Below are 25,229 nucleotides of genomic sequence, written 5' to 3' on the forward strand. Positions count from 1 at the left end.
CTCTCACTAACTACCTTGATCAGCATCGGGGTGCAATAATACCAGGGAAATGGAGTCCGTTTTATTTGTGATGTTCCGTGGCCTGTCTCGTCGCAAACTCTAAAGGGCGCTTCCAGCCCTCCTCCTCAGATCCCGCGACAAACAGCCAAACAGAACCCAGCTCGCTAGTTGTTTCTCTTAAGCCCAACGTAATTCCCCCCCCCCCCCCAAAAAAATCTGATCGTCGAGGGGGGTGGCAATCGCGTGGTTGACACGAGTTTATTTGGGCAGCAAAAGTGTAATCAGTCCAATGGGCCATACCGAAGAGGTGGGGTGAAGTCAGAGTGTACTCTGTCTTGCATTTCTGCGGGGATTTTGGCCATGGATTCGACACCCTCAAGTAGCACGACTTGCTGCCCCGCCTAACAATAAGGTTGGTTACATCGTTCTTCTGCGACGGCGCTTTATTGAGCATCATGGACTTACTGCGAAGTGGTGAATCATATGGCAATGAAGCATGCTAGCGGCAGGGAAGGAGATCTCGTATCGGATGACTGTCCAGTCCCCAGTGCTATTTCCGAGCCTGCAGCCGTCTCGATTAGGTGGATTGTTGAAGTTGAAGTGCTTCGCCATGCCACCCTCGCGAATCGCATCCTCGACTGTTGGCCATGGGAAGCCACCAGTGCCAGTGCCGATGACAAAAGCTTTGTTGTTGTGCTTGTGGAATGGATGTTGCGATGTGACGTTGGCACCGTTCTCGAAGATGATGTCGACGATGGTCCCATTTTGAAGCACGCCGCCTTGTGTGTTGTCTCCGTAGGTCGTTTGGCCGCGTGACTCTTTATCCCATAATAAAGGAGGGAGCTGTTGACGGAAGGCTTGATGAGGACCGATGTTCAATGCCCAGGTGCTGGGGCCCGTCATGTTGACGAAGAACTTGACGGTGTTGTCTGCCTTGGGTGGAGGAGGTCGCGCCGGGTACGGTGCAAGCTTGGTCTCATCCATGGCCACGGAGGTAGACGAGATGAGAGTTCCGTTTAGATGAACCCAAGGCTTTGTGTCCGGGACCTCTTGCTTTAATTCATTGACTTGATCAGGATAACGAAGGACTCCAAAGCCTTGAATGACTTGCTCTGGGCGGAGCGAGGTCAATCTAATAGCGTAGTCCCCAGGGCTCTGATTGAGATGTACAAGAATGCTTCAAATCTTAGTTCATCCTCAATTCGGGTCATCCAGACTTGAGGGGGTCTCACCTGATACGTTCCCCAAGGTTGCAATTGGCAGCATGAACCTTTTGAGGATGCACAAACTCTCCATCGGCAGCGACAACGTAGAAATCGTGCTCGTCCACGCTGATTTGCAGCTCATGGTGTGCTCCAGAATGAATGAAGTTGATCCAAATCCACTCTTCGCCGCTTTGAGCCTCAAAGACCTCGAGATCAGCGAAGGTTGCTTGGCAGGCCTGTTCATTTGCGTATTCCTTCTGGCCGTTTTGGGGTAGACAACCAAGAGAGTTTCTCCCTGGACCCCCCACGGACTCCATCAATTCTCTTGGATGACATACTGTCCTTCCCTTGCCGTTGAGAACGATCGAGTTGCTGCACCATGGAACAATGCCGGTATCCCGATACATGACCAGCAAGGTATCCATGGGCTCGGCGTTCCAGTCACTGATGATAACATGGTTGGGATGCTTCTCAGCTCGCTTCATGCCATCAATGTCGACTGGGGACGACGATATCAGCTCGTAAGGCCTTGGCCTCCACGGAGCAGGTGCGATCCATATCGGCCCTCGCATGCCATCAGCAAATGCAGGCCCGAAGTGTCCGTGATAGAAATAGCTTCCATATTGTTGCTGAACCGTGAATCGGTAAGTGTAGGTATCTCGAGGTTGAATGGAGTATTGCGTTACGCCAGGGACTCCATCATTCCAGGGTCTATCGATTTGGTAGATGCCATGCCTGCTTCTGCGTAAGCCAAGGTAAAATGATGGATCAAAGTTATTGAATGACTATGAAATACATACCAATGCATGGTTGTTTCAAAAGCCAGTTGGTTGTCTAAGAACACCTCCACTTCGTCACCTTCTTCCGCTTCGATGAGGGGCCCTGGTGTCTCGTTGTTGATGGCAAAGACAGGTCGACCATGGCCATCTCCAACGTTCCACTTGTTCGTGATGGTAAAATTATACCGCCTTTTCTGTGCTGCCAGGCTTACGCCGGCGAGCAATGATAGGATCGCGCACTTTGTAAGAGTTACCATGGTTGTCTCTCTGTCCCGAAAAGAAGGAGGAGAAACCGCGCAGAAGACTAATCGGCATCCCTATTTACGGCGCTTGACTTGTCCTCTTTTACAGCGTTCTTCCGAACCTGGAATCCGTAGTCCAGGAACCCCTGCAACATTTGATGCAATCGTTAGAGTTTGTCGAGTCAGGGATAAGAAGCCGGATTCCCGCAATCTAACGCGAACCAGACTTGCCTTACATCGGCTGGACTTTACATAGTCTCACTTTAGAGTTTAAGCAGCAAGTCTAGCCCGAAGTTCGAGACCCCTACGCTCGGTCGAATGTCCCAATTATCGTGAGGACCCATCCAGATCGGTTGCAAACCCCTGACAGACCTCAAAATGCCACATCACAATCAACGCAATGCTCTGCGAAACAAGGTCACGCCCCTTTGCTTCAACACCTTCAGTCAAGCTGCAACGTTGCAAAGCCGCGGTCCGAAGGATAACAGCCAAGACTAGCCCCTTCGAAGGGGCCATTGCTAGTCAGAAATCTGACTACCGTATTACGAATCTGATTCAGGGTGGGTGGCAGAACCCCAGGAAATGTCGTGTCTTGAGCCCAGGGCCACTGTGGCTCGTGCGGTCGTTGCTGTTGTGTTGCCAGAGCAAAACTCCCTTCGCCCCCCCCAGACTCTTCCCCAGTCAGGAATTCCCTTGACCATCGCAAAAATGGAGTCAAAACAACAGCTTCTCGAGCCGACGCAACTCGGCGTATCTCTAAGGAAGTCTAAGAACCGATATTTTCGAAGTGTATGGATTTCTGGTCTGTCCACTCTCTTTCTTCTTGCTCTTACTGGGCTATGGAGGAACGGATACGCGCTCAGCGACCTACTTGGTAGCTGGGGCAAGGACACTACGAGTGGGCCAGAGCGACTCACGAGGAAATATACGCTTCGGACCGGAGTGAGATGGATGAACCCAGGTTCGAACCAGGCTTACTATCAATCCTCTATCATAAACTAATATGGACTTAGACGGAGGTCGATGGAGAGTCATGTTTGTTTGCAACGGGCAGACGCCTTGCCCTACCCTGCACGCCCAAGAAGGTGACCTCGTCGAAGTGACAGTCAAGAGCGACGTCTACTCTCAATCCTCGATTCACTGGTCAGAACAGCCCTCCAAGTTTTACATGATTTTCAGATCAGATATTGACAGAACTGAATAGGTCTGGCATCGGACACAAGGCGTAAGTAAAGTGTATTGAACCATACCGTCTTGCAGCAGCTTACTTGTTCCAACACAGAACTGGGAGCTGGAATGATGGCGCAGCTGGGATTTCGCAGGTTCGGCCCCTTCGAATAACTTTGCTGTATCAACCTTACACAGATATGACAGTATCCCATTCTTCCTCGCGGTAACTTCACAAGCGTGATTGACACAACAGGTTCTTGGGGACTGAACTGGTACGCCGAGCACACAACTGCTGCCTCAGCTGATGTAGGTTCCGACCTTCTTCTACGTCGATACGCACCCCTCTCTTGCCCACCCTATCTTGTCACCAAAATCTTTTCTTCGCCCCCCTCTTCTATGTCGCGTCTTCGACAAATATCACAGGACCTCCGTCTGACCTCTAACAAAAGGGCTTGTATGGCATGGTTTACGTCGCGCCGAGTCCATCGCGACTTCGTCCGTATCGTCTTATCACCACAGATGACATTGAAGTACGCAAGATCATGGAGGCCGAGAAGGAAGTGCGCCATCTCGCCGTCAAGAATCACCAACATCGAGACACCGGCTGGAAAATGCTACGCATGCGAGCCGAAGGTTCAGAATTTTATTGCTACGATTCAATCCTTGTTAACGGTGAGCAAATTCCCCCTCCCCGAGTAACCAGCCCCTGACTTGAGCCGCACTTTGTAGGGAAGGGCCGTGTTCACTGCCGCCAAGCAGGCTACGAGCTGCTGAATGGATTCCATCTGGATGAAACAGGTTGCGTTCAGCCACCTGGTCTACCCGAAGAATCTTGCACGCCAAGCGAGTCGGACTACGAGGTCTGTTGTGTTTTACTCTTACAAACGCCAGCCATGAGTCATGCTGATGAGGATACAAGATCATCGAAACGAATGGCAGGGATTACATAATGATGAATCTCATCAACATTGGCTTCGAGCATTCTGTCATGGTATCCATTGATAACCACAAATTGACTGTAGTTGCGAACAATGGCGGCTTCGTTATTCCCAAAGGAGCCGATGTAAGTCATTCTAATTGATATCAACGGTCCAAAAACACAAAGCTAACAGCTCACGATAGGCTGTATACATACCCAGTGCTGGTAGGGTTACCGTTCTGGTAAAACTGGATGCGGAACCTGGGGACTATGCCATGCGCATCTCGTCCACGAGCCAGATGCAAAATCTGCAAGCCTACTCAATCTTGAGATACCCAGTACGTTTACAGGTCAATGTTCGAGGCAAAAACTGACTCAAGGGACGTAACAGGCTAGCAGGAGACCTATCCTCGGCGAGCCAATGAAAGTTCCAAAGCCAAATTCACTCGACGATATCTGTGTTCTGCCTGATGGCTCTACAAACGAGGGCTGCAAAGTGGTTGAAGGCCAGTTCCTACCACCCTACCCTACCATACCGCCTCCGGCGGCCAAGAGTTCGCGTCTCGAGACAGCGGACTTCACTTTTCGTCTTGCTGCCGGTTCTCAAGCGTCGCTCACCGAGGCTCATGTGCCGGAGTTCTATCTCAATGAGAAGCCTTGGCAGCTATTCCGCTCATCTTTGATGCCTCTTCTCTTCCAGGGAGCAAATCAATCTGACTCTCAGGAGACCCTTGGTAAACCCATCATTGAAGGCATTCCAATGGGGTCCGTTGTCGATCTCATCATCGAGAACAACCTGAACGACACGGTGCCGCTCTACAAACATGCTGATCCTGCATGGCTACTAGGCGCGCAGGCGAACGAGAGGTTCTCACACAAGAGCGTTGAAGAAGCCATGGTGGGTGGCACCCAGCTTTCGAAGTCCATCAACCTACGCGATCCCGCTCTCGTCATAGTACATGACCTTCCCCCTCTCGGGTGGAGCGTTCTACGCTTCAAAGTAACGGCCAAGGCCGCTACTCTGATTCATGCTGTAAAGCTCAGGTATTTTGCGGTTAGTAGCCCTTCCCCGTATGCATTCAATACGCCTACCGTCGGTACTAGTCACGCTGACAATTTTGTAAACGTTAGCTGGGCATGTCCGCGCCAATCATGGAGGGCATCTTGAGTAGTGATCCAGTTGAGTTCCCGGAATCGGCTATCAACCGCCCACACGTAGAGTTCGAGCCGAAGAACGATGGCGTATTTGGATAAATTAGGTCTGGGACTGCGGAATTAAAGTTACGCGGATAACTGGAGATAAGGTTCCACCTGCAAGACACAAAGTCTGTCGCTTGTCTTGCGCGACGACTTCCTATTGCGGGTATCAGCTAGTCATTTTCAAGCCCCACCGAGTGCCATCCGGTCCGAACGTGGGATGAGCAGGGATGGTGCAAACATCGGCTAAAGTTTAAACGGCAGCATGCTGGATGACATGATCAAACTAGAGACATCGAGACACATAAAGGGAACGGCGTAATCGACGCTTCGAGGCCATCTCTTCAGGCTGCCCTGGACTCGACTCATATCCAAGTTTATGCCGTATAATGATCAAGTTGCTGAGCTGTGTACTAATAAGCCTATTAAGACTTTTTGGTCCCAACTGCTGGCCATGTACCATTGACAGATTTTGACGTATCCATAAGCGAACCGACCGAAACTGTTGTCGTCTGAACTTTATCCCTGCTGGAACAACTAGCTCACATCACAGCCGTAAAGCCGCGATAGTGGATTCTCGGTTTGGCGACACTGCCTCCTTACAAATTACTCGTCTGGGCCCTCTGATGTTATCTCTAGATTCAACAATCTTTCTGTCTAGTCACATCTGTCAGTTACAGTTTGTCTTGGCAGGTCCAGGTAGCTGGAACTTTATTCCCACGCCGTCAGATAACTTATTGTGTACCATCGCTCCCCGCCAACGTCAAAATGTTAATCGCCAACGTTGCCTCGGCTCTTCTAGTGTTGTCTGGGCTTTCTGCCGCATTGCCGAAGCCCATTCTGCAGGCGAATAATGATGCCTTGGAAAGCCGCGCGTCGAAGGATGTCAACCCAGCAGCCGTCACCGGGACCACCTGCACAGACAAAAACATGTCAGTCATCATTCGCATTCAGCCTGTGGCCCGAACGACGCATTTGCAGTCCTGGATCCTAACAATTCTTATAGCAAAATTGATACCCACGACATGAATGTTGCTACACTGGCTATCTGTGGCGGCATCGCAGGGTCCATCCAGAAATGCGGCGGTGCACCAAAGAGCACCACGGGCGTATCTGGGACAGCGAAGTTCACCTTGAACCCTACTACTTCTGGTGCCGTAATCAATGTGTCCAAAGGTCGCTGGGAAGGATGTATTCGGGCTGCGAGAGCAACATGTCCCAGTGGTAGTTTTAAGTCAACGTGCAAGGGCGGCGCAAGCACGGGTGACGTGGCCTTCACGCTCGCCAATCCTTGAATACTGGTGTAAATGAATCATGAAATAGCCCGAACAGAGCTATGTAAGGTTTATAAACAGTCCGAAAGAATTACAAGTATCCACTTGAATCGAGTGTCTTCTGTCTTTTCAATCAAAGGAAACTTTCAAGTCGAACTCCCTAGAATGCCGAGCTAGCTCCATAACAAATAGCCAGACACCCAATCCATACTCACTTTCCCCGTACCAATGTAAGAAAGCATACCGAATGTAAATACATCTCTTCCAAGAATCTTTTGCTTCAAAGCTTCCTTGTTGGGCCAGGAAGATAGACCCAGAAGGAAAGCAAAACGCGGATCGAAACCCATCGCAATTCTTGCTCTCTCCACCGTAATCACAGAAGACCTCTGGGTGTTGCTTTAGCGTGACATGATACAGGCAGACACTTTACTGGAGCACTAGCTTTCCTTTGGAAAAGTCAGATTATTGACCAAAGACAACAGGCACGTGGAGGGCTGGACCAGCAAGTCGCTATCCAGAAGTCGTAGTGAATAGGTTGTGTTTCAATTAGCGAAAAGCTTTACAGCCCTGGCCAACGAATTGTCTGACTTCCTTTGTTCCTGATATAACCATTCTACTTTCGGTTCGCCGTCATACTCGCGTCAATATTGGCGAAGCTTCCCATTACTGCTGGAGAGGCAAGACCCTGCAACTCTCCAACCGCACCACTGTGAGCATATATATCGGCAAAATATGGAAACCAGGTATGATGGTTTGACTATACCACTCCTTGGGAACTGAGACATGATTATATACATCAAGCCTGCCTTCTACAATACTGAGACGCCCGATTACTACTAGGTATGATACTTTGTTTAAATTGTGAGCTTAGATTCCATCGATCATGAGATTCCTACTGAATTTGGGCCTCCCGGGCCTGCGTGCAAGACCGGGATACTCTTTTCCAGGTGATCGATAAAGGGAACAACACGAATATGACAGGTGGGGGCGGCTACTCAGGCAGACGTCTCCAAGGTAGCCGGCCGTGCCGAGCCCGCTGAGTTCGAAGCCCAGACCAAGGCCGGCCCCGATGGCAGTGACTTCGAGAACTCAGCTCCCTTCCGTGTCAACGACAGCGCCAGCTCCACCGCTGACTCCCTCATCATGCTCGAGGGAGCTTACGAGGGCTTCGTCAAGACCCTCGGCTGGCGGTCCTCCGGCCCCTCTTTCAACGAAGCCCCTGATACCGGATCTTACTCCAAGATCAATGTCTACTCGATCTCCAACGTCGACAGCGCCGCCGGCCTCGGCAAGGACATGGTCCACCAGATGACGGTCCGGCACGAGAAGAACAGCAACGAGACGCCCCTCCACACTCGATCGCGTCGCCAGCAACACCACCACCGCTGAGATCGTCAGCAAGTACTGTGACCACATGGCCTACGTAGATGTCGGCCACCACCAGGCCCAGGAGACCTTCAAATGCGCCAAGGACAGCATCACCTTTGGTAACGTTGACAAGTCTGGCCATGACTACAAGGTCAAATCCGCCCGCGCCCACCGCTACATGGGCTACAATATCATGCCCCCGACGACTTTGAGTGGCAAGGTCGACGTAAAGGTCACCTCGCCATCAAGGCTCTAGCTCAGTCCGCTATGTGCAGCTCACCAACAATGCCGGCTCCGCAGAGGTCACCAGCGGCGAGGAGGCCAGCTTGGTTGTTGCCAACACCTCCAAGAATCTGATCTTCTACAACGGCTTCCAGCTCGCCATCAGCGACGCCAACAAAGGCTGTGACTACGCTTTCAACCTGACGGAGGCTACCGTTGCGCAAGTGGCGGAGAATAGTGTGTGTTTTGTATATCAATTCATGTAAACTAATTTCTCTTCTACACAAGGTACTGTCAGCTACTCAGTGAGGGCATCCCCATACAGCTTTCAAAATGCCAAATTTGGTCAAACCCGCTTCCCATTCCGTGTGACACCTTTTCATCTTCCCCTGATAATGCGGGACAATCAAGTTGGCCAAGCAATTTCACCGCCATCACACACTGGCAGTCCAGGGCAGCGATTTGACGGAATCCAACTCTTTGAGAGTCAGCGCCGTAACAACAACAGCAGCACCGACAACCAAGGCCATTGGACGTCGTATTAAGCTCGTGACCGACTTTGGCTGCTGATACTTGTCGTCCGCGGCGTCCGCAAGAGCTAGGTTGGACTGTCTGCCTGCCTTGGCGTTGGTACATCCCAGGCACCTCAGCTGGACAAAGCTTAGCCGGCATATGTGAATGCAATAAGACGCGATCCCGCCGAGATAGTCCGCTCGCGTTTGCGGCATTGCCGCACTGTGGACCATGATCGGGAGTAGTCTGAGCAATACCATCGAAACCACATTCGCGACCACGACCTTTCGGAGCATGGGAGAGTTTGTCACGGCCCGGCCGTGGAATCGCATCAACGCGGCGGTGTCGAAAAAGAGCTCCGTCACCAGGCCAGCATAGATCACGTAGAGAGGACGCCTCGGGCCCCGGCCGATGAGGAAGAGACCGAGGGATGAGAGGGAGAGGACATGGTGGGCGACGTACTCTGGAGAATAGCTGAGGAGTGGCAACTCAGACGTCCAGAGAGCCGCACGGGAGGCCAGGCAAATCTTGCCATTAGCGGTGAAAGGGCGGTCGAGGCCAAAGGTGTCGGTGGCGGAGGACGTGTCATTGTAGGCCGCGATACAGATCGGAGTCGTGACCAGAGTCACGAGGAAGCCCAGCGGGAAGACAAAGTAAGGAGCCACTTGCGATGCCTGTCGGTTTCCAATGTCTTGTAGAAGTCAGGGTTAACTCGTTTGACTATCCGGTGCGCACAGCGGTTCACGAGTTGGTAAGCGACTAGGCCCACAACGAAGAGGACCCAATCTGGGAGAGCCATGCTGTTGGGAACAATCTCGTGGTGAGCTGTCACAAGAATTGGACCGGAATCAAGAGCCAAGAGTATTTATACCGTGATGGAGCAATGCTTGCAATGGCGAATCGGTACGACATATTGTTGGAACTACCAGATCGTGGACTAACATGTCACTATTGGGCCTTCTGTTGCGGTTTTTTATTGGTGCAAGTCAGCCCAGCCATTATGCGTCACGTATGTTGTCTTCTCCACCACTAGAGAATGGGTATCGCTGATAGGAGATGACTGGTATCTCACGTAAGCCTCGATGCGGCCGATGTACCTCGCAGAAAGATAAATGCAGCCTTGATAGCCGGGTTGGGTTAGTCGTAAAGAAAACAGAGAAGATGGGTGGGATGCGCCATTTATTGAGTCACCGTCAGTCTAAAGTGTAATGGGTGCAAGACCGACTGTGAGCATGGAGGGCCACAGGTTGAGACGATCTCACACGTCGGGGCTCGCAAGCATATCATTCCTAGGTAGTCAGTGATGACCTCCTCGTCGCTAGTTGCACAGGCACAAAATGCTTCACGGTAATCTGGCACACAGGCAAACACCTCATATCAGCCAAAAAGGGTCCAACCTGAATTGGTGAAGCTGCAGGCGAGGGCTCTTGGCAACGACATTTCCACCAGGTCTCGGCGTTCGTATGGGGCAGCCGTTCGTTCCGGAGGTGGGGCCACAGAGCCGGCGTGCCGCATTTCTGAAGGTGGGATCTGGGGAGTGCGCTGGAGAAGTCGGGACTCGGAACACACTATGGATAGAGCACCATGATGGTCTGTTGATCTTGGCCGGCGTGCCATCGTCCCGCGATGAGGGTCGCCTGTAGGGGTCGCGGCAGTGTCAATCTCGGGGGATTTCTTATCCAGCTGGACAAGGATGGCGCAGGGATGGCTCGTAGGCGGTGCCTCAGTTGCTTGTTGCGCGAGGAAACGAAACGAAAGAGTCTTGGTGTGCCGTGTATCCGTAGCCTTTCGTCTTTCATCTTTGACTGGAGTGAGTGCGCCTTGTGCTTGGTACCTACTAGGTATATTGAAATGCAACCAGGTCGGGAAGAGGGAACTCGGTAATTATGTAAGGCACGTACGGTACTGCCATGCGCCTTCGGGCAGTTCGGGAAAACCTGAGGCTGGCAGGGGGAGACGCTGCGCACTCCGCAGCGTTGCTAATTCAATGGGGTCTTGGCGGCTCAGAGCTGTCAGTTTTGCAGAGCCGTACGTGATTGGGTGCTCCGTACGGGTGGATATCCATTTGGCCGTGTGCAACATGGTGGAAAATTCACTGTGCAGGTGCCCCCTAATTGAGGCAGGAAATTGAGAGTTCCATCCAAATTCCCGGTGGCCTTGGCACTGCATAGCGACTGGCCTCGCTTGAAGGGCTTGTGGAGTCGGCGGGGACGAGCACAGTGCGGATGGAGACTAAGGTTAATTGCGGTCGAGACTCTGCTTCTCCAGGTGCTCTCCTTCTCCAGTTGCCAATGCCTCCCGTCGGTGCCTTCCCACGAGTTCCTTTTACCGGTGTTTGTTCTTTCCATAGCTCACTCTCCAGAGGTGCACCCTGCACGTCTCATCATATCATTCTCAATCTCAATCTCACTCTTATTTTTCCTCTCAACCCACTCCCGTTTTCCTGCAGTCATCCACGGGCCTTCAGAAGAGGCCAAGCCACCCAATGTCTAGGAGAAGATGATGGCCTGTTCAACTTGTCATTGCCCACACACGCGCGATGTGTTGGCCACCCGGCAGCTCACACGGCAACCGTTGGCACACGCTCATATCCTCCGCCGCGTCCGGTCGGTCCTCTGCCCTCGTGTGATCTGCCTTGGCCGAACCGATCGGTCCTTGGCGTACATTAACGACACAATGCCCAAGCCTGCTTGTTCTGCATTCATGGCCAAGTTTGAAGAAAGGGATGCGCGTTGCCCTGTTTTGGTCTATTGCTCTCGCCCGCCGTCCTGGTTCCCATCGCGCGTATCTGTTCCTGTCTGCTCGTATCACTGTCTGATATTTCGTATTCGACCCGGTCTGGCCCTGCGCACGAGGCGAGTTGAGGCGAGCTGAGGTGAGGTGAGCTGAACTGACTGACCCGAGCTGACATGCCATCTGAGGTGCTGCAGCTGACTAAGTTTCATCTTAATACCTTGCGGATACCTTTTGGGATGAGACGCAGCTGCGAACTCTCGCCTTGACAAGTTGACCGAGACACATAAGTTGCATTCACCTGGTTCTGGCTTTGGTTTTGATTTCGATTCCGTTTGTTTGCTTGGCATTCTCCGGCAGTCAATCCCTTTCTGCTATGCCACCTTTGTTGCCCTTCACTGTGCATCCTTGCCCTTCAAGTTCGCGTACCTGGTCTGGACCATCCCTCCAACGGCTCTTCCCATGTGTCGGACGGCCGATCGCTCTCATCCCAAAACCGCGAGCCAACGATCAGCGGCCACTTCTGTCCGACGGATCACAGAGCTCCAGCCTCAGCCTCTCAATCGCAATCAACCTCAATCTCCCTCGCCAGGCCTGAGACGCCATCGCCATCGCCAAGACGCTGATGAGCCTTAGGTTCTGGGCGACCCCTGGATTCATCGTGCCTCTGTCCCCCGTTTTGTGCATTCGAGGCATCGGGGACATCCTCATGGAAAGCAAGCCGATTGAGAGTAGGGCCCCCTTTGCCCTTCGTCATCCCCTTGCCTCCTTTTTCGGAGCCTGTGATGCCCGTGAGCCGTGAGTCGTGACAATCCCTTCTGCCCCCTGGTAGGATGACGGGTAGAGGACTACCCGCGTACCAGTATTTGGCTAGGAATGAGTCTTGGCAATGTTCGTCGTTGGGTAGGGATGGCTGGTCCTGTTTGGGAAAGGGTTTGGCGTGCTCGCTGTTCCGTCTTCTGGGTTGTCCCTGAGCCCATCTGCTGCCTCGACAATCGCAGTTCGTCCCTATCCGTTTGTTCCCAGCCGTCAGTGACGATGATCCATTGGCCTCGAGCGGCAAGCCATGTCAAACCCCATCCCCTCAGCCCATCCATCTCTCCACTGGGGTTCATTCCCCGGGTTTGCTGCCAGGCATTCAACGGCCTGTCTGTCTGCTGCATGGTCCTTGGTGCTGCACCGCTGCCCGCTGCCCTTGCAGATGGTGGAAGAGGCAAACCATGGACCGGGACCGTAACCGCCCTTTGGCTTTGGATAGTCCCGAGACTCGTCGCATCTATGAATCCATCCAAGGTCTTTTGGGCGCAGAGGGGGGGCCCTGCTCCTGTTGAACCTTGTGAAGGGTGTTCCAGTGCTGCTCGTCGGCGTCTTCTCATTTGCTGCACAGCCCCGATGCCCAGAAGGCCAAGACTTTACCAAGAATACCAAGACTTTGGCGGCCACCAAGACAGATTTCTACCGCGTCATCCTGTGGTGTGTCGTCTCCCGTGTCTGTTGATTCCCATTCTGTGCACCCCAAAAAAGCCCAGAGCTGCCGAGAAGAAGAAAAAAGTGGCCTACAAGCCTGTTTCCTCCCCCTTTTTCTTCCCTCTCCCGCGCATCCTGAGCCTGAGCTATCGAGAGGACGAGGGAGACAAACTTGTGTCGGTTACCTGCCACTATCCCCAGCTCACACCTGGTCATCATTCATCCTCCACCACGCCGAAACAAACACACAAAGCTCACACCACACAAACTCGAACCTTTACTTTACTTGTCACTATCTCTCTCTCTCTCTCTCTCTCTCTCTCTCTCTCTATTATACCGTTCAAAAGTTTTACCCAAGGAAAACAAGCATAATATATAAAATTGACACTCGCTTTCGACGACGAATACGACTTTCCGACCGATCGATTAAACGACCGACACCTCTACGGCAACACACCGCAGCCACGCTCTCTTTTATTGTCCCCTCCACCTTCTGCCGCCGCCCAGTCATGAACAATCGCTTCTCATAAACAAAAACCTTCTTTTTTCAAACATCGGCCCGGCTTTTATTTTCCATCACCGTCAACTCACTCTTTCTCCGACCTCGACTCCCTCGTTCTCACCCCGAATCGCTCCGGCCGAAAGATCGATCCAACGGCCGCTTTCACCCAAGTCTGAAAGATTCTCAATTACCTCTCACCCACTCGACTTCTCATCCAGTAGCGATTTTTACCTCCATTTGCAGGCCGGCGCTTCGCCATGGTCACTTCACTCGCTTCTGCCGCTTCGGCAGCGCTCCTGCTCGTCAGCAGCCTCCCCGCCGTCAACGCTCAATATGCCATTGACACAACTGGTAAGCAAGCCGACCATCTCTAACCTCAAGGTCATCATCGCGCGCTGGCGTGAACGAACTGCGGCCATTTCACCCAGCAACCTCTGTCCTACTAACACTTTGTTTTAACCCATGATTCAGACAACATCAAAAAGTCAGCAAAAATGCTCGCATACGATCTCATTAAGCAGTACAAGGGCAACCAGACGGGAGAGATCCCCGGCATCCTGCCCGGCCCGCCCACCGAGCACAAGGGCGACTACTACTGGTGGGAAGGAGGCGCCATGATGGGCACTTACATCGACTACTGGAAGCTGACGGGCGACTCGGCCTACAACGACCTCGTCATGGAGGGCATGCTGCACCAGACCGGCCCCAACGCCGACTACATGCCGCCGAACCACACCGCATCGCTGGGCAACGACGACCAGGGCTTCTGGGGTATGTCCGCCATGCTGGCCGCAGAGAACAAGTTCCCGAACCCACCCGAAGAGAAGCCTCAATGGCTCGCCCTGGCGCAGGCCGTGTGGACGACCCAGGCCAGCCCCGACCGTCACGACGACACCTGCGGCGGAGGTTTGAGATGGCAGGTGCCCTTTTCCAATGCAGGATATAACTACAAGAATAGTATGCAAACACCCCGAGCGATATGGGAGGATGCGAGCAGGTTCACCCAAGGTGACTAACACGTTGCAGCCATCGCCAACGGATGTTTCTTCAACATTGGCGCTCGCCTCGCCAGATACACCAACAACGAAACGTATGCGAAGCATGCCGAGAAGACCTGGGACTGGTTGTGGGCCGTGAATTACATCGACCACGAATCCTGGAATGTCTACGACGGCGGCCACGTCGAGCACAACTGCACCGATGTCAACAAGCAGCAATTTTCCTACAACGCGGCCATTTTGACACAGGGTGCCGCTTTCATGTACAACTACGTAGGTTCAAGCCTTTCATGAATGAGCTTGAAGGCCATGGCGATGACCTCAGACTGACTAAGGACACTAGACTAACGGTTCCGACGTCTGGAAAGGCCGCATCGAAAAGATGACGGAATCCCTCTTCCTCAACTTCTTCCCCAACAACACCGCCTACGAGCTGGCCTGCGAGGGACGCAAGGGCCAGTGCACCGCCGACATGCTGTCCTTCAAGGGCTACGTCCACCGCTGGATGTCCGTCGTCACGCAGGTCGCGCCTTTTATGAAGGAGAAGATTATGCCCGTGCTCAGGGAGTCGACGCAGCATGCCGTGAACCAGTGCACGGGTGGTCCCGAGGGCCGCACATGCGGCTTCTACTGGAACGAGAACGTATACGTCGACCCGGCCGTCGACAAAACCTCGGGCGCCGGCGAGGTCATGAATGTTCTGGCCGCCGTGTCGAGTTTGCTCATCGAGGACACCGCCCCGCCCGTGACCAATAATACGGGCGGTATCTCGGCGGGTGATCCCGATGCTGGAACTAAGAGTAAGGACTACATTGAGCCGGAACCCATCACGATGGCGGACAAGGCTGGCGCGGGTATCTTGACGTTTATCGTTCTTGCTGGCGGCCTGGGAACGTGGGGATGGATGAGTCTGGGTGATTGAGAACCTGGGGAGGAAGGGGATGAGCGAGGAGGCATGAGATACCTAAAGTAATGGGTTGTTTTTTTTTATTGTACGGACTACATATCTGGATCGCATGGCATGGCGTTCTGGGCAAACACTGCAGGAGATGGGACTTGATTAACTTCCACTGCTACGAATATTCTTTTCTAACCAATTATTGAGTGTCACTACCTTGTGGTCTACGGCCTTATCGATAGAACTCCGCCACTCGAAGGCTTCACGATTGAGCGTGAGCTACTTGTGAATGCTTGTCTCAAGAAACACGTCGAAACCAATGCCCTTCCCGCCATGGAACCTGGATAGATAATCAGCCTCAACTGTCAGGAGAGTTAGACCCTGCATATTGGGAGGTACTTGCTCCAGGTCAGGCTTGCAGTGGTGAATGCTGCAAGGTCATCGCCTGTGCACATATAAAGTCTATTTGTGGCTAGCATTGGAAATGGTGGGGAGAATGTGGAGTGCTCGAAATGTCGTCTTCGGTGTCGGTTCCGACTCAGTTCGGGGCATTGTGGCCCGTTCTCTCAGAGATGTTTGTTGAACGCATTGCACAAAATTAGATATCTCACTGCATATTTGGTTCGCTCGAGCATCTATGACTGTGCTCCTTTTTGGGCTTTCAGGGGGATCCGGTTGATTTAGAGCTCTAGAAGTGTGCGTCATTGCTTTTAAGCTTATCTGTTAATCTCCATAATCGAGCCGAATATCCGACCAGACTCAAGTTACCTGGCGGCAGTGGCTGGCATGGAATCTTTGGTCCGTGAACATCCCGTTGATGTGTTCGATATTTTCTGTAAAGAGACTGAGACGGCACTCCTTATAAGCTGCCTGGTGCCTCGTGTGCTTGGAGAAGACGCTTGTTTCGACCTACGACGCAAGGTGCTCTCTAGCGACTGGGCCCCGCATAATTCTGCTGCGTGAGGCATGTCCATTTCTGGACCTCTCTTGATTGCCGGCTAATCGTTTTCTTCGTAGTGATGATGGGGATATTTCAAACCAGTTTGCATATCTCCGAGTAACGAAGCTGTGTGGGTAATAGGTTGACCATAACCCTCCACCCCTATTGAGAGAGTCGTTTTACAGCGTCCTGGCAGAAGCCCAATGATGAGTCCATTCTTCTGTAAGCCCCCTTTGGACTCCACTAGATTCGTTTGGTGATCTTATTGAATGCGTTAACATACTCTGATTTGTTAAGAAAGTCGTCGGCAATTACGTTGGTAACTGCTACTTGGGTTTAAACAGCAATATTGGGTCAATTGAGCCAAAAAATGATTGGCAGGAGTGAAACTCGAAGCATCAGTCACAGCTGTATCTGGTACTGAGAGGGGGTAGATTTCAGTTTCTGGGATACGTGTAAGACATTTGGTAGCCTTTTTCGGGCTGACTTGCTTCTTGGGAATTTCGATGCTACCAGTCCAGGCTGTGTGCTCGACTTTGCCGACCAGCAGAAACTTCAACTTGGTTCATATGAACTTGGCGTCTCCATTCTCATCTTCCTGGAAGGACTCTCCCTCAAACTAATGAAATCCATAAGGCTAAGTACCGCAGCTAACCTTATCCCCATGGCTGGAGGATTCTTGTCGGGCTTGTCGGTATCTTCCCAGCCGTGACTAGACTTAAGATTATTGGTCAAGTGTAGTATTGAGATTGATTTGGTCTTGCTGCTGATATCAGAGTTGACGAGAAAAGAACAGAATGGTTTATGACGCTACAAAGAAGATGTCAGGGAACTTTTAGTGTAGCTGCTGAGCCTCATGTGCCCTCTCAAAAGAAGGCGTTCGTACAAGCGGCGTCAAGAATGCAGACTCAAGACAGGGCAGGTAACCGTGTAGACAGGTGCCCCGCTCTTTGTGCTCCCACACTAACGGACTCATGGGTCCGTATGCACTTTCATTTCGCCCATCTGGGTGTATGAATCAGAATTTCTCTGATGAAATTCTCTTCGTTACTAGAATCTGGTCATCGCAGCTTCAGGTATTCGCAATTCGGCCGCTCTCGAATGAGAGGTACTACCTCGACGGTCATCTTTGAGAGAAGAATAGCTATGCCATGAGTTTTACGATTTTCTAGAAAGCTATAAGTAGCACCCAAGTACTTACATGTAAGTACAGCTTGCAACTTGGAATTTGGTTCCTTACAATCAACTTTTGAAATCCACTATTTTGAACGGAGATAGATAGCCTCTTGACAGAACGAAAGCCACACTTTGGCCTTCATATAGATCTACCGTGGCCCTGGGTGACCATGAGCGTCTTCCCAACAGTGTTCGGATTCAGCAAATTCTCAGCCTCCTTCAGAGCCTGGGAAACAGCCACAGAGCCCCGCTCAACGACATCGGCGCCGTATGCAGCCATGGTATCTTTTCGGTTAGCCGCGTCATGAGCGTCTCTCAGTCTTTTTAGCGCGTCTATATAGTTTTGCACATCAACTATGGCATGCTGGAGTCCCTGACCTCGGACTGTAGAAACATAGGGTTAGCTATATAATATCATCCACTCAATAATCATATAGACACTCGGACTTACAAGGCAACATAGGGTGAGCGGCATCTCCGGCTAGTGTAACTCTGCCGTCATGCGTCTCCCACGGGCTGGGAAGCCAGTACTTCATTTCGTCGAGATAGCAAGAGCTTCCTTCGGGTGTCCATTCTAGGGCAGACCGGAACGGCTCACAGAAGCTTGATAGGTCTTTCTTCGCATAGTCGATGGCTTCTTGGCCATTCAGGCTGACTGAATGGCCGCGCCATACCTTGACCCAGAATGATTCCCAACTGGCAACATCGTTCGGATCCTCCGCGGACATGACTACAGTTTCAACTTAGAGACAGGAGATCACTTGTTGAGTATGCAGATACTCACCGCCACAAACAGCTAGATTCGCCGTTCCTAGCATGAGAGCACATACAGGATGGGCCTTTACCACAGCATTGACTTTATCTGCGTTCCCATATTTGCAAACACAGTTGGCAATGGAGTATCCCGAGGGAACTGGCCGGGCTTTATCAACCCCCATAAGCAATTCCCGGACCTTCGAGGAGACTCCGTCCGTCCCCAAGACGTAGTCGGCCTCATAGTTGTCTCCATCTCTAAAGACAAGCTCTGCTGAGGCACTGCTGGGCACAATTCGATCGAGATGTTTGCCCCAACGAACGTCAAGTCCTTCCGCTAGGACATTGCGTAGGCGACGTCTGCTGAACCGCCGCGCACCGGGAGTCGAATTCTGGAACATAACCTCGCCAGTAGCGCCAGTGTACCCGACCACGCTCTCGTCCCAATCATTGAACTCCAGGTGCGGATTGCAAATCCCTTGAGGGAAGTTCTTTACAACCTGTTCAGGTAACAACTCTTTGAGTGTTGCCATGCCCCAGCCAATGAGAATCGACCAGTCGCGGGGCCGGGCTGCGATACTTTCATCGCGCTCGAATACGACTACATTGAATCCATTCTGGTATCTGTCAGCATCTCGAATGAATTCATGCGAGGCTCGATAACTCGCCTTCTTCAGACCTTGTGCAGCAACCAAGCCTGTCAGCCCCGCACCTATGACTGCGACCTGGGGTCCATTGTCCCGGTGCAAGTTGGAGTTGCCGTTGGTGTTTTCAATAGCCATTGAGGACTCAGTCAACATGCACTTGAGTGAGTAGCTCAGGGGTACAAAGTATGATGATAAGTGTTTAAGCAAGATGCCGGAAGCATGAAAAGTAAACGACCAGTTTCACATGACGGACTTCCGTACGAAGAATTCGACACGTGATTTTCTCCCGTTGCGCAACATAAGACGGTCGCTTGATCGGATGAATATCAGATACTGCCCGCGAGATGGTGACGTAGCATGGTAGCATTTTGACCCCCGTTACGGATACAAAGCTAGCAAAGGCTCATGAAGGATTTGTTTCCAGGCCTCGTCGGCACTACTAACCGATAATGGGTCGGAAACGCCGGGTCTAGCGCCGTCAAGGGAATCTTGCGAGCAGATCAGGCCTCACTGTTCATCCCGTGGAGCCGTGAACAATGTGCAACATGAAGATACGCCATCATTGTTGGGTGTGCTCGTGTGGATTCTCATGGCAGCCCCATTTGACTCCCGTTGATCCATCGGAATGTCTTTGTGCGGAAGATAGGTTACAAGCAGGAAGGCCAGGAACATTGTGTAGTGGAATCTTATTCTTTGTAGAAAGAAGCAAGTTTACAGTTTTTTTTTTAAAAAAGAGGGGTGAACCTGATAAGAACATAACAACAAGTAGGCAGGTACATATCTTGTATGGCCTTTGGACGCCCGCTCAAGAACTTTCCTCATCGGAATCCTCGTCTGCCCACTCCAGACCACCGTCTTCAGTAAACCAGTCAGAACCCCATCCGTTGTGAAAACTAGCGAGTCCATCCTTCGCATCGCTCCGAAAGTTTTCTACAGGGCACTCTGCCCATGTTCGGAGCATCTCCTTCAACTTAGCAACCACGTTTTTATCATGGGGATTATGAGCCCGCATCATGAAATCCTTGGCCATCTCAATTCGCATGTAATCTGCCAGCGTGGGGTTTTCAACATTGACGTTTGAGAGATCACCCATGAGGACGGCTAGGTACGCGAGACGTGGCATCCATGCGGGAGAGCCACGTGCTAGCCAGTGCCTCAGATGAGCCCAATTGTTATGGTACGGAGTATGGCCGGTTGCCAACTCATCAATCAGGGCCGAAATCTCCTTGGCAAATGAAGCGTCAAGGTCAGCAGCCCCTGGAGGAAAGGCCAGCATCTCTATCTTCAAATGAAATGTGTCTGGTAAGGCCTTGGGCTTGCGCTTCAGGTCACGCTGCCAAGAGGCAGTGCGCAGTTCCTCGATCCTCGTGATGATTGATCGTAACACCGGCTGTGTCGTCGATTGCCAGCGCTGTAAAGCCTCGGGATTCTTCTCTTTCACCATTGTTGAAGACATGGTCTTGAACAGCGCCTCAACATGAGATGGGATGCCGTGGCTGATAAGCCCGTCTGCAAAGTCTTTTGCGAACTGCTGGAGCATTTCAACGGTGATGCGGTCATTCGGGTTTACAACCTGCTTGCTCATGTCGGTCTGGTGCATCCGTGCTAGACAGTCGGTCCAGCCGCCAAGCGCGATCTTTTGTTCATCTGCGCCATAGAGCAGCAGCCAGTGTTTTCCCGCATTCGACATGGCTAGGATAGAGTTGCTTCTGACTTTCTTGTTGATGGCAACTACGCCAGGAGAGGGCCGAAGATTGGCGAGAACGTACTGGGTCAGCATTTCAAACGTGGGCCGCGAAAAGTATTCCGGGGATCTTGGGAAAATCTTGAGCATGTCTGGATCCACAGGGGTGAGTGGGAGGCTTTCCCCAGGAGGCAGTGAGAAACCGTTCTTTCTGAGGAACAACTCCAACCATCGTCTATTGTTCTCCGCAGACTGCAATTTCAACCGTTCCGTGATACTGGCCAGCTTTGCTTTGGAAACGGGGTCGTTGCAAAGTCTTTGATCCAGACGATAGAACAGAGACCGGATAGGGGCTGCTGATTGATCAGTTGCGTCGGCCACTTCGGGTAGCTCGCCATCAGACTCTGCCTTATCCCAATCAGTTTCGGTCATTGGACGTCGCTCAGTGAGGGATGCTGCGAGTGGCACGGCGAGATCCTCGAGAAGAACCAAGATTCGGTCCTTCACATCGGCCGAGGCTGTCTCAAAATCTAGGGTATCGAACATGGTCTGGATGATGGCCACCCGAATATCGATGTGCTGAGCTTTGGTCAGAACACCGACGAGAATGTCAATAGCTGATGTAATGTCTAGGAATGGCGCATTGCTGAGAAGCTTTGCCAGCATCTTTACCGTCGTGACTTTGACGGCGGGTGCAGACTGGGCGACTGGCTCACCGTCCTCCTCCTTAGCCTTTCTGTATCTGACCTGCTGCTCCTTCAGCTTTTCCTGTATGCCGAGTGAGATCATGCCGAGCAGCTTTTTCGCCTCCATCGGAGGTATGGTGTTGAAGAATCCCTTGGTAAGAAGTTCTCGGTGCCAGGCGCTGTCGCTCGGCCTGCTAAGAATAACGTCCCTGATGAAAGGGAAGGCTAGAGAGGGTTGGTCGCTGCTGGCGAGCACCTTGATAAGCTTCATAGCCAGGCGATTAGGGGCACGCTTTCGAGACTCTGATTCTTCGTTTCCATCGACATTCTGGAGGATCGATTGCACAACCTGTGCAAGCAGTGCTGGTGGGCCAGATCTCAAGATATGGAGCGCCTGGGCCTCGTTTTTGTAGAAAAAGTTTTCATCAATAGTTTCAATGAACTCCTGGTCCAGATACAACGCCGGATATCGCACATCGGCTGTGGATGGAAATGGTTGCTTCAAGATAGAATTGCCGCATCCATGCATGGTGTTGAGAGTGAGAAGGAAGGATGCGGAAAAGGCGTCGACACCTTTCCCAGAAAGAGGCCCCGTGAATTGCTTTGCGTCCCAAAAATTGGTAGCATTTCTGAATGGAACCCAGGCTGAGCCTACCAAACTAGACATCCCCCAGATCCCAGAGTCTCCGGAGAAAATGAAACTGCCCGTTGTCATCTCATCTAAGATCTTGATGGGAATTTCTTTGCGATGAAGTTCCTCAAATTCCAAGTGGTTAGGATCTGGATTCCATTCTGTTGGCGTTTCAGGATCATCGACGGGCGGAATGGCAGGCTCATCTCGTCTCGGAAACTCAGCTTTAACATCTGTAGGTAGTCTGATGCGGTTGGATTTGAATCGGTTATCCCAGAATCGTAAGGCTTCGGCTTTTGTCATTCTCGTCCCGCTGAGCTGGTCAACTGCATGGTGCCAGGCTTTTCGGGCGCGCTCTTCTCGCTGAGAGTTTGCTTTCTGGCCATTGACGTATGCTTTCAGGGCAAAATCATAGTAGTCCACAAATCTGCCTATCGCCGCCCGAGACTCTTTGTCCTTTGGAGGCTCTTGAAGCAAGACCTCTGGAGCTCCAAAGACGACTTTCTCAATCCTCTGTCGGATGTAGGGCATATTATCAATGTCCTTGAGGTCGTAGAAATCGTGCGGTAAGAGAGATTGCACCGAAAGCCCCTTTGGCCAGGGCTCTTCCAAAGTGAGAACCGATGGGAAGCGCTGAGGGCGGTGTTTCTCCCACAAGACGTTGCGGGCCTTGGCGAGCTCGTCCACGAATCTGACGACGTGGGTCCTCACCTCGCACTTATTAAAACAGTCCGTGTTGGTGAGAAGCCCAACGAATCCGCTGGGGTAGAGCTTGTGATGGTCGGCATGAAGCATGAAGGTTTCTGCTTCAACCAAGAAGTCCACAGTCGGCTGCCAGACGACGTCGTAGACCTCGGCGTCTGTCAACTTTCGAGCATCTTGGAACTCATTGACCATTCGGAATCGCCTTTCCACCACCGCTGCAGGCACTGTGGTGACGGCGTGCCAGTCATGACCCTGGAAGCTTGGTTCTCCAAGGGCCATTGATGCGGTTTCCAGTAGCTGCATTAGAATCTTGTTCGCAGACCGGATGACTTTTGCAGCATCGAAATCCGGGTTTCGCGCATAAGAAGCTACCGCAATGCCGCTGAGCAAGTCTATTCCCTCGGCAGTCTTCAAGGCCCGGTGAGAGTAAATTTCCTTCACTGCATGTATGTCCTTGTTGAAGCGTCTCACCCAAAGCAGGTTTTCTGCGTAGACCTCCAACGAGCCCGCCGCTATGGAGAGGTTGAGCGCTGACCGAGCCCAAAAGGCTCGGCTCTCCCAATCACGGCTTGAGGATGCCTTTCTTCTGCGCTCCTGCAAATCCGCGTCTATCTTGCTGTCGTGACCCGGATCTAATGAGCGCGGAGCTGATGATGTCCGTAGAAGAAAAGCTTCGAGTGCCACCCCATCACCTCTGATCGAATCAGGGTCTTGCTCATGATCAAAGATGGAACCCACCCTCTCGCTTGAACGCTTCAAGAAAGATCCGTCGGGGAAAACAGCCATCAGACGTTGGAAGAGGCGGAGAGACGCAAGCCGATCATTGGATCCGAGCATCGTCACGAAGAAGCTTGCTGGCCATAGTCCCCTGAGCTTCTTGAAAGAACTGCCGTCACTGCCAGTATCGTCGTCAATGTCAATGCGGTAAGCTCGTAGATGCTGGAGCATGAGTCGGAATAAGCGGTAGGACACGGCCGGCTTGACAGCGCGTAGAAGCGGGACGATCGAGTCTGCAGACTGGAATCTCGTCTCGGGCGCAAGGCTCAACAGTTCGATCAAGTGCTGCTCAACTCGCGGCCGCGTCGAGCGCGTATGCTCCCAGAACTTGATGGCATGAAAGATGATTCCATTCAAGCTCTCGTCCAGCGTACTGTGGAGAGCGGAATGTCTGCCGATCAGCTGAGCGAGAAGTTCGAGTACATCATGGGGGAGATGGTGCTCGGCGGCTGTTCTGCGCCGTCGTAGGCGTCTTGCAATGGGCACAGCGATCTGCGAGATGAACACGCCTGGCTTGACAGGGAGTTTATCACCGGCGTCGAGGAACTTGAGCAACACCTTCTTGCCAAAGCCAAAGTTATTGTTGAAAAGCCGCGTCCACGTGTCAACGTCGAATTTTGTAGTCTGGGATTCTTCACACGAGAAGATTGATTCCAGGAACTTGGCTTCGTACAATGCTGGATGCGTGCGCAGTAAGATGGAGCGTTGTCTCGCTGTCCATTTCGGCGATGTCGCTTCGTGCTCCACCACTCGCTCGGTTGTGCAAGCCGGCAAGATTCTCCTGTAATAAGGTAGCAGCGGCCTTGCATCCGGGTTTTCCTTGGGAATTGGGATTCCGGCGCCGAGGATGTCGACCAACTCGGTGAGTTTGGCATGTCTCTGCGAACGTCCCTGGGAGAGAGAAGCTGTCTTGGCAAGGCCATTGCATAGCATCTTGATCTCATCGACGCTGAGATTACTCATGATTGCTGCGACTCCTTGAGCGCCGCCCGCAGCGTCCCATAAGGAAGTCATCGTCTTTGGCGACCGCATGGCCTTGAGGAACGCCCGGACGGCCACATGTCTTTCGTGCATGCTCTCTGACTGGCTGAGTGCTGCTATGATTGACTTTGCATCGTCGGATATGGGAATCCAAATTGAGAAGACGCCATGGGAGATGGAACCTTGAACGACCGCGTCATGTAGACTGGATGTGATGGATGCCGGATCGGCGGCGTTGGTTCTGAGCTGCTTGAGGTATTTGGCTACCTCCTTCGGCGTGCCATCCCGCAGGATGGTATGTTTGATGGACGGCGAGTCTCCCATTGTGATGGGTCTAGGGGTTGTTCGGGCTGTTGTTGCTGTTGTTTGCAAATGACTTATGGTGGTGGCATTGAGTTCTTCAGAACCGATGATGTGAAACCATGCAAGATTTAAGGTGGGAAGAGAGGAGGAAAAAAATCAATTGAGAATTCCGATTGCAGAAGAGAACACTTAACCGAGTACCACCGATCCTCGTGTTGGTCAGAATGAACCGGGAGTGAAGCCGAATTTGGCCTCGCAGCTGAGGCCGCTCAGCCCTAGACACAAGCATCAAGCCGTGGTCCTCTAAGCTACTTTCGATCCAGGCCGATGGGACGCTGAATAAAGCGGTGACTGCGCGTATCTCTGCTGTATCCATAGACTCGCTACCTTGGACATGGACATCGAGGCAGATTCGATGCCCCCCTTGCTATAGGAACCTTGGTCTTGATTGGGCTGACA

The 25,229-nt window shown here is 52.1% G+C and overlaps 7 protein-coding genes across 7 annotated transcripts; 3 read left to right on the forward strand and 4 right to left on the reverse strand.

The window, feature by feature from the left end:
- Positions 1-281: 281 nt before the first annotated feature.
- On the reverse strand, positions 282-2,381 carry CORC01_05033 (laccase TilA; the record flags this gene model as incomplete). The annotated part of the gene is made up of 5 exons (XM_022616680.1): positions 282-401; positions 466-1,177; positions 1,233-1,940; positions 2,006-2,223; positions 2,334-2,381. 5 exons carry the CDS (start codon positions 2,379-2,381, stop codon positions 282-284), a joined length of 1,806 nt encoding a protein of 601 aa, XP_022476821.1.
- Positions 2,382-2,934: 553 nt separating this feature from the next.
- On the forward strand, positions 2,935-5,569 carry CORC01_05034 (uncharacterized protein; the record flags this gene model as incomplete). Its single annotated transcript, XM_022616681.1, has 11 exons — positions 2,935-3,187; positions 3,240-3,369; positions 3,431-3,451; positions 3,509-3,548; positions 3,601-3,702; positions 3,846-4,068; positions 4,126-4,256; positions 4,316-4,459; positions 4,519-4,653; positions 4,707-5,369; positions 5,447-5,569. The coding sequence occupies 11 exons, from the start codon at positions 2,935-2,937 to the stop codon at positions 5,567-5,569; spliced, it is 1,965 nt and encodes a 654-aa protein (XP_022476822.1).
- Positions 5,570-6,280: 711 nt separating this feature from the next.
- Positions 6,281-8,685, forward strand: CORC01_05035 (uncharacterized protein; the record flags this gene model as incomplete). Its single annotated transcript, XM_022616682.1, has 6 exons — positions 6,281-6,444; positions 6,519-6,669; positions 7,768-8,149; positions 8,214-8,380; positions 8,430-8,615; positions 8,665-8,685. 6 exons carry the CDS (start codon positions 6,281-6,283, stop codon positions 8,683-8,685), a joined length of 1,071 nt encoding a protein of 356 aa, XP_022476823.1.
- A 125-nt stretch (positions 8,686-8,810) lies between these two features.
- On the reverse strand, positions 8,811-10,971 carry CORC01_05036 (uncharacterized protein; the record flags this gene model as incomplete). The annotated part of the gene is made up of 2 exons (XM_022616683.1): positions 8,811-9,580; positions 10,791-10,971. 2 exons carry the CDS (start codon positions 10,969-10,971, stop codon positions 8,811-8,813), a joined length of 951 nt encoding a protein of 316 aa, XP_022476824.1.
- A 2,877-nt stretch (positions 10,972-13,848) lies between these two features.
- On the forward strand, positions 13,849-15,511 carry CORC01_05037 (glycosyl hydrolase family 76; the record flags this gene model as incomplete). The annotated part of the gene is made up of 4 exons (XM_022616684.1): positions 13,849-13,942; positions 14,063-14,548; positions 14,618-14,862; positions 14,933-15,511. The coding sequence occupies 4 exons, from the start codon at positions 13,849-13,851 to the stop codon at positions 15,509-15,511; spliced, it is 1,404 nt and encodes a 467-aa protein (XP_022476825.1).
- Positions 15,512-17,742: 2,231 nt separating this feature from the next.
- Positions 17,743-19,138, reverse strand: CORC01_05038 (uncharacterized protein; the record flags this gene model as incomplete). Its single annotated transcript, XM_022616685.1, has 3 exons — positions 17,743-17,987; positions 18,055-18,333; positions 18,388-19,138. 3 exons carry the CDS (start codon positions 19,136-19,138, stop codon positions 17,743-17,745), a joined length of 1,275 nt encoding a protein of 424 aa, XP_022476826.1.
- A 670-nt stretch (positions 19,139-19,808) lies between these two features.
- Positions 19,809-24,791, reverse strand: CORC01_05039 (uncharacterized protein; the record flags this gene model as incomplete). Its single annotated transcript, XM_022616686.1, has 1 exon — positions 19,809-24,791. One exon carries the CDS (start codon positions 24,789-24,791, stop codon positions 19,809-19,811), a length of 4,983 nt encoding a protein of 1,660 aa, XP_022476827.1.
- Positions 24,792-25,229: the final 438 nt, after the last annotated feature.

This window comes from Colletotrichum orchidophilum, assembly GCF_001831195.1.
Source record: "Colletotrichum orchidophilum strain IMI 309357 chromosome Unknown Scaffold_34.1, whole genome shotgun sequence".
Classification (NCBI taxonomy): domain Eukaryota; kingdom Fungi; phylum Ascomycota; class Sordariomycetes; order Glomerellales; family Glomerellaceae; genus Colletotrichum; species Colletotrichum orchidophilum.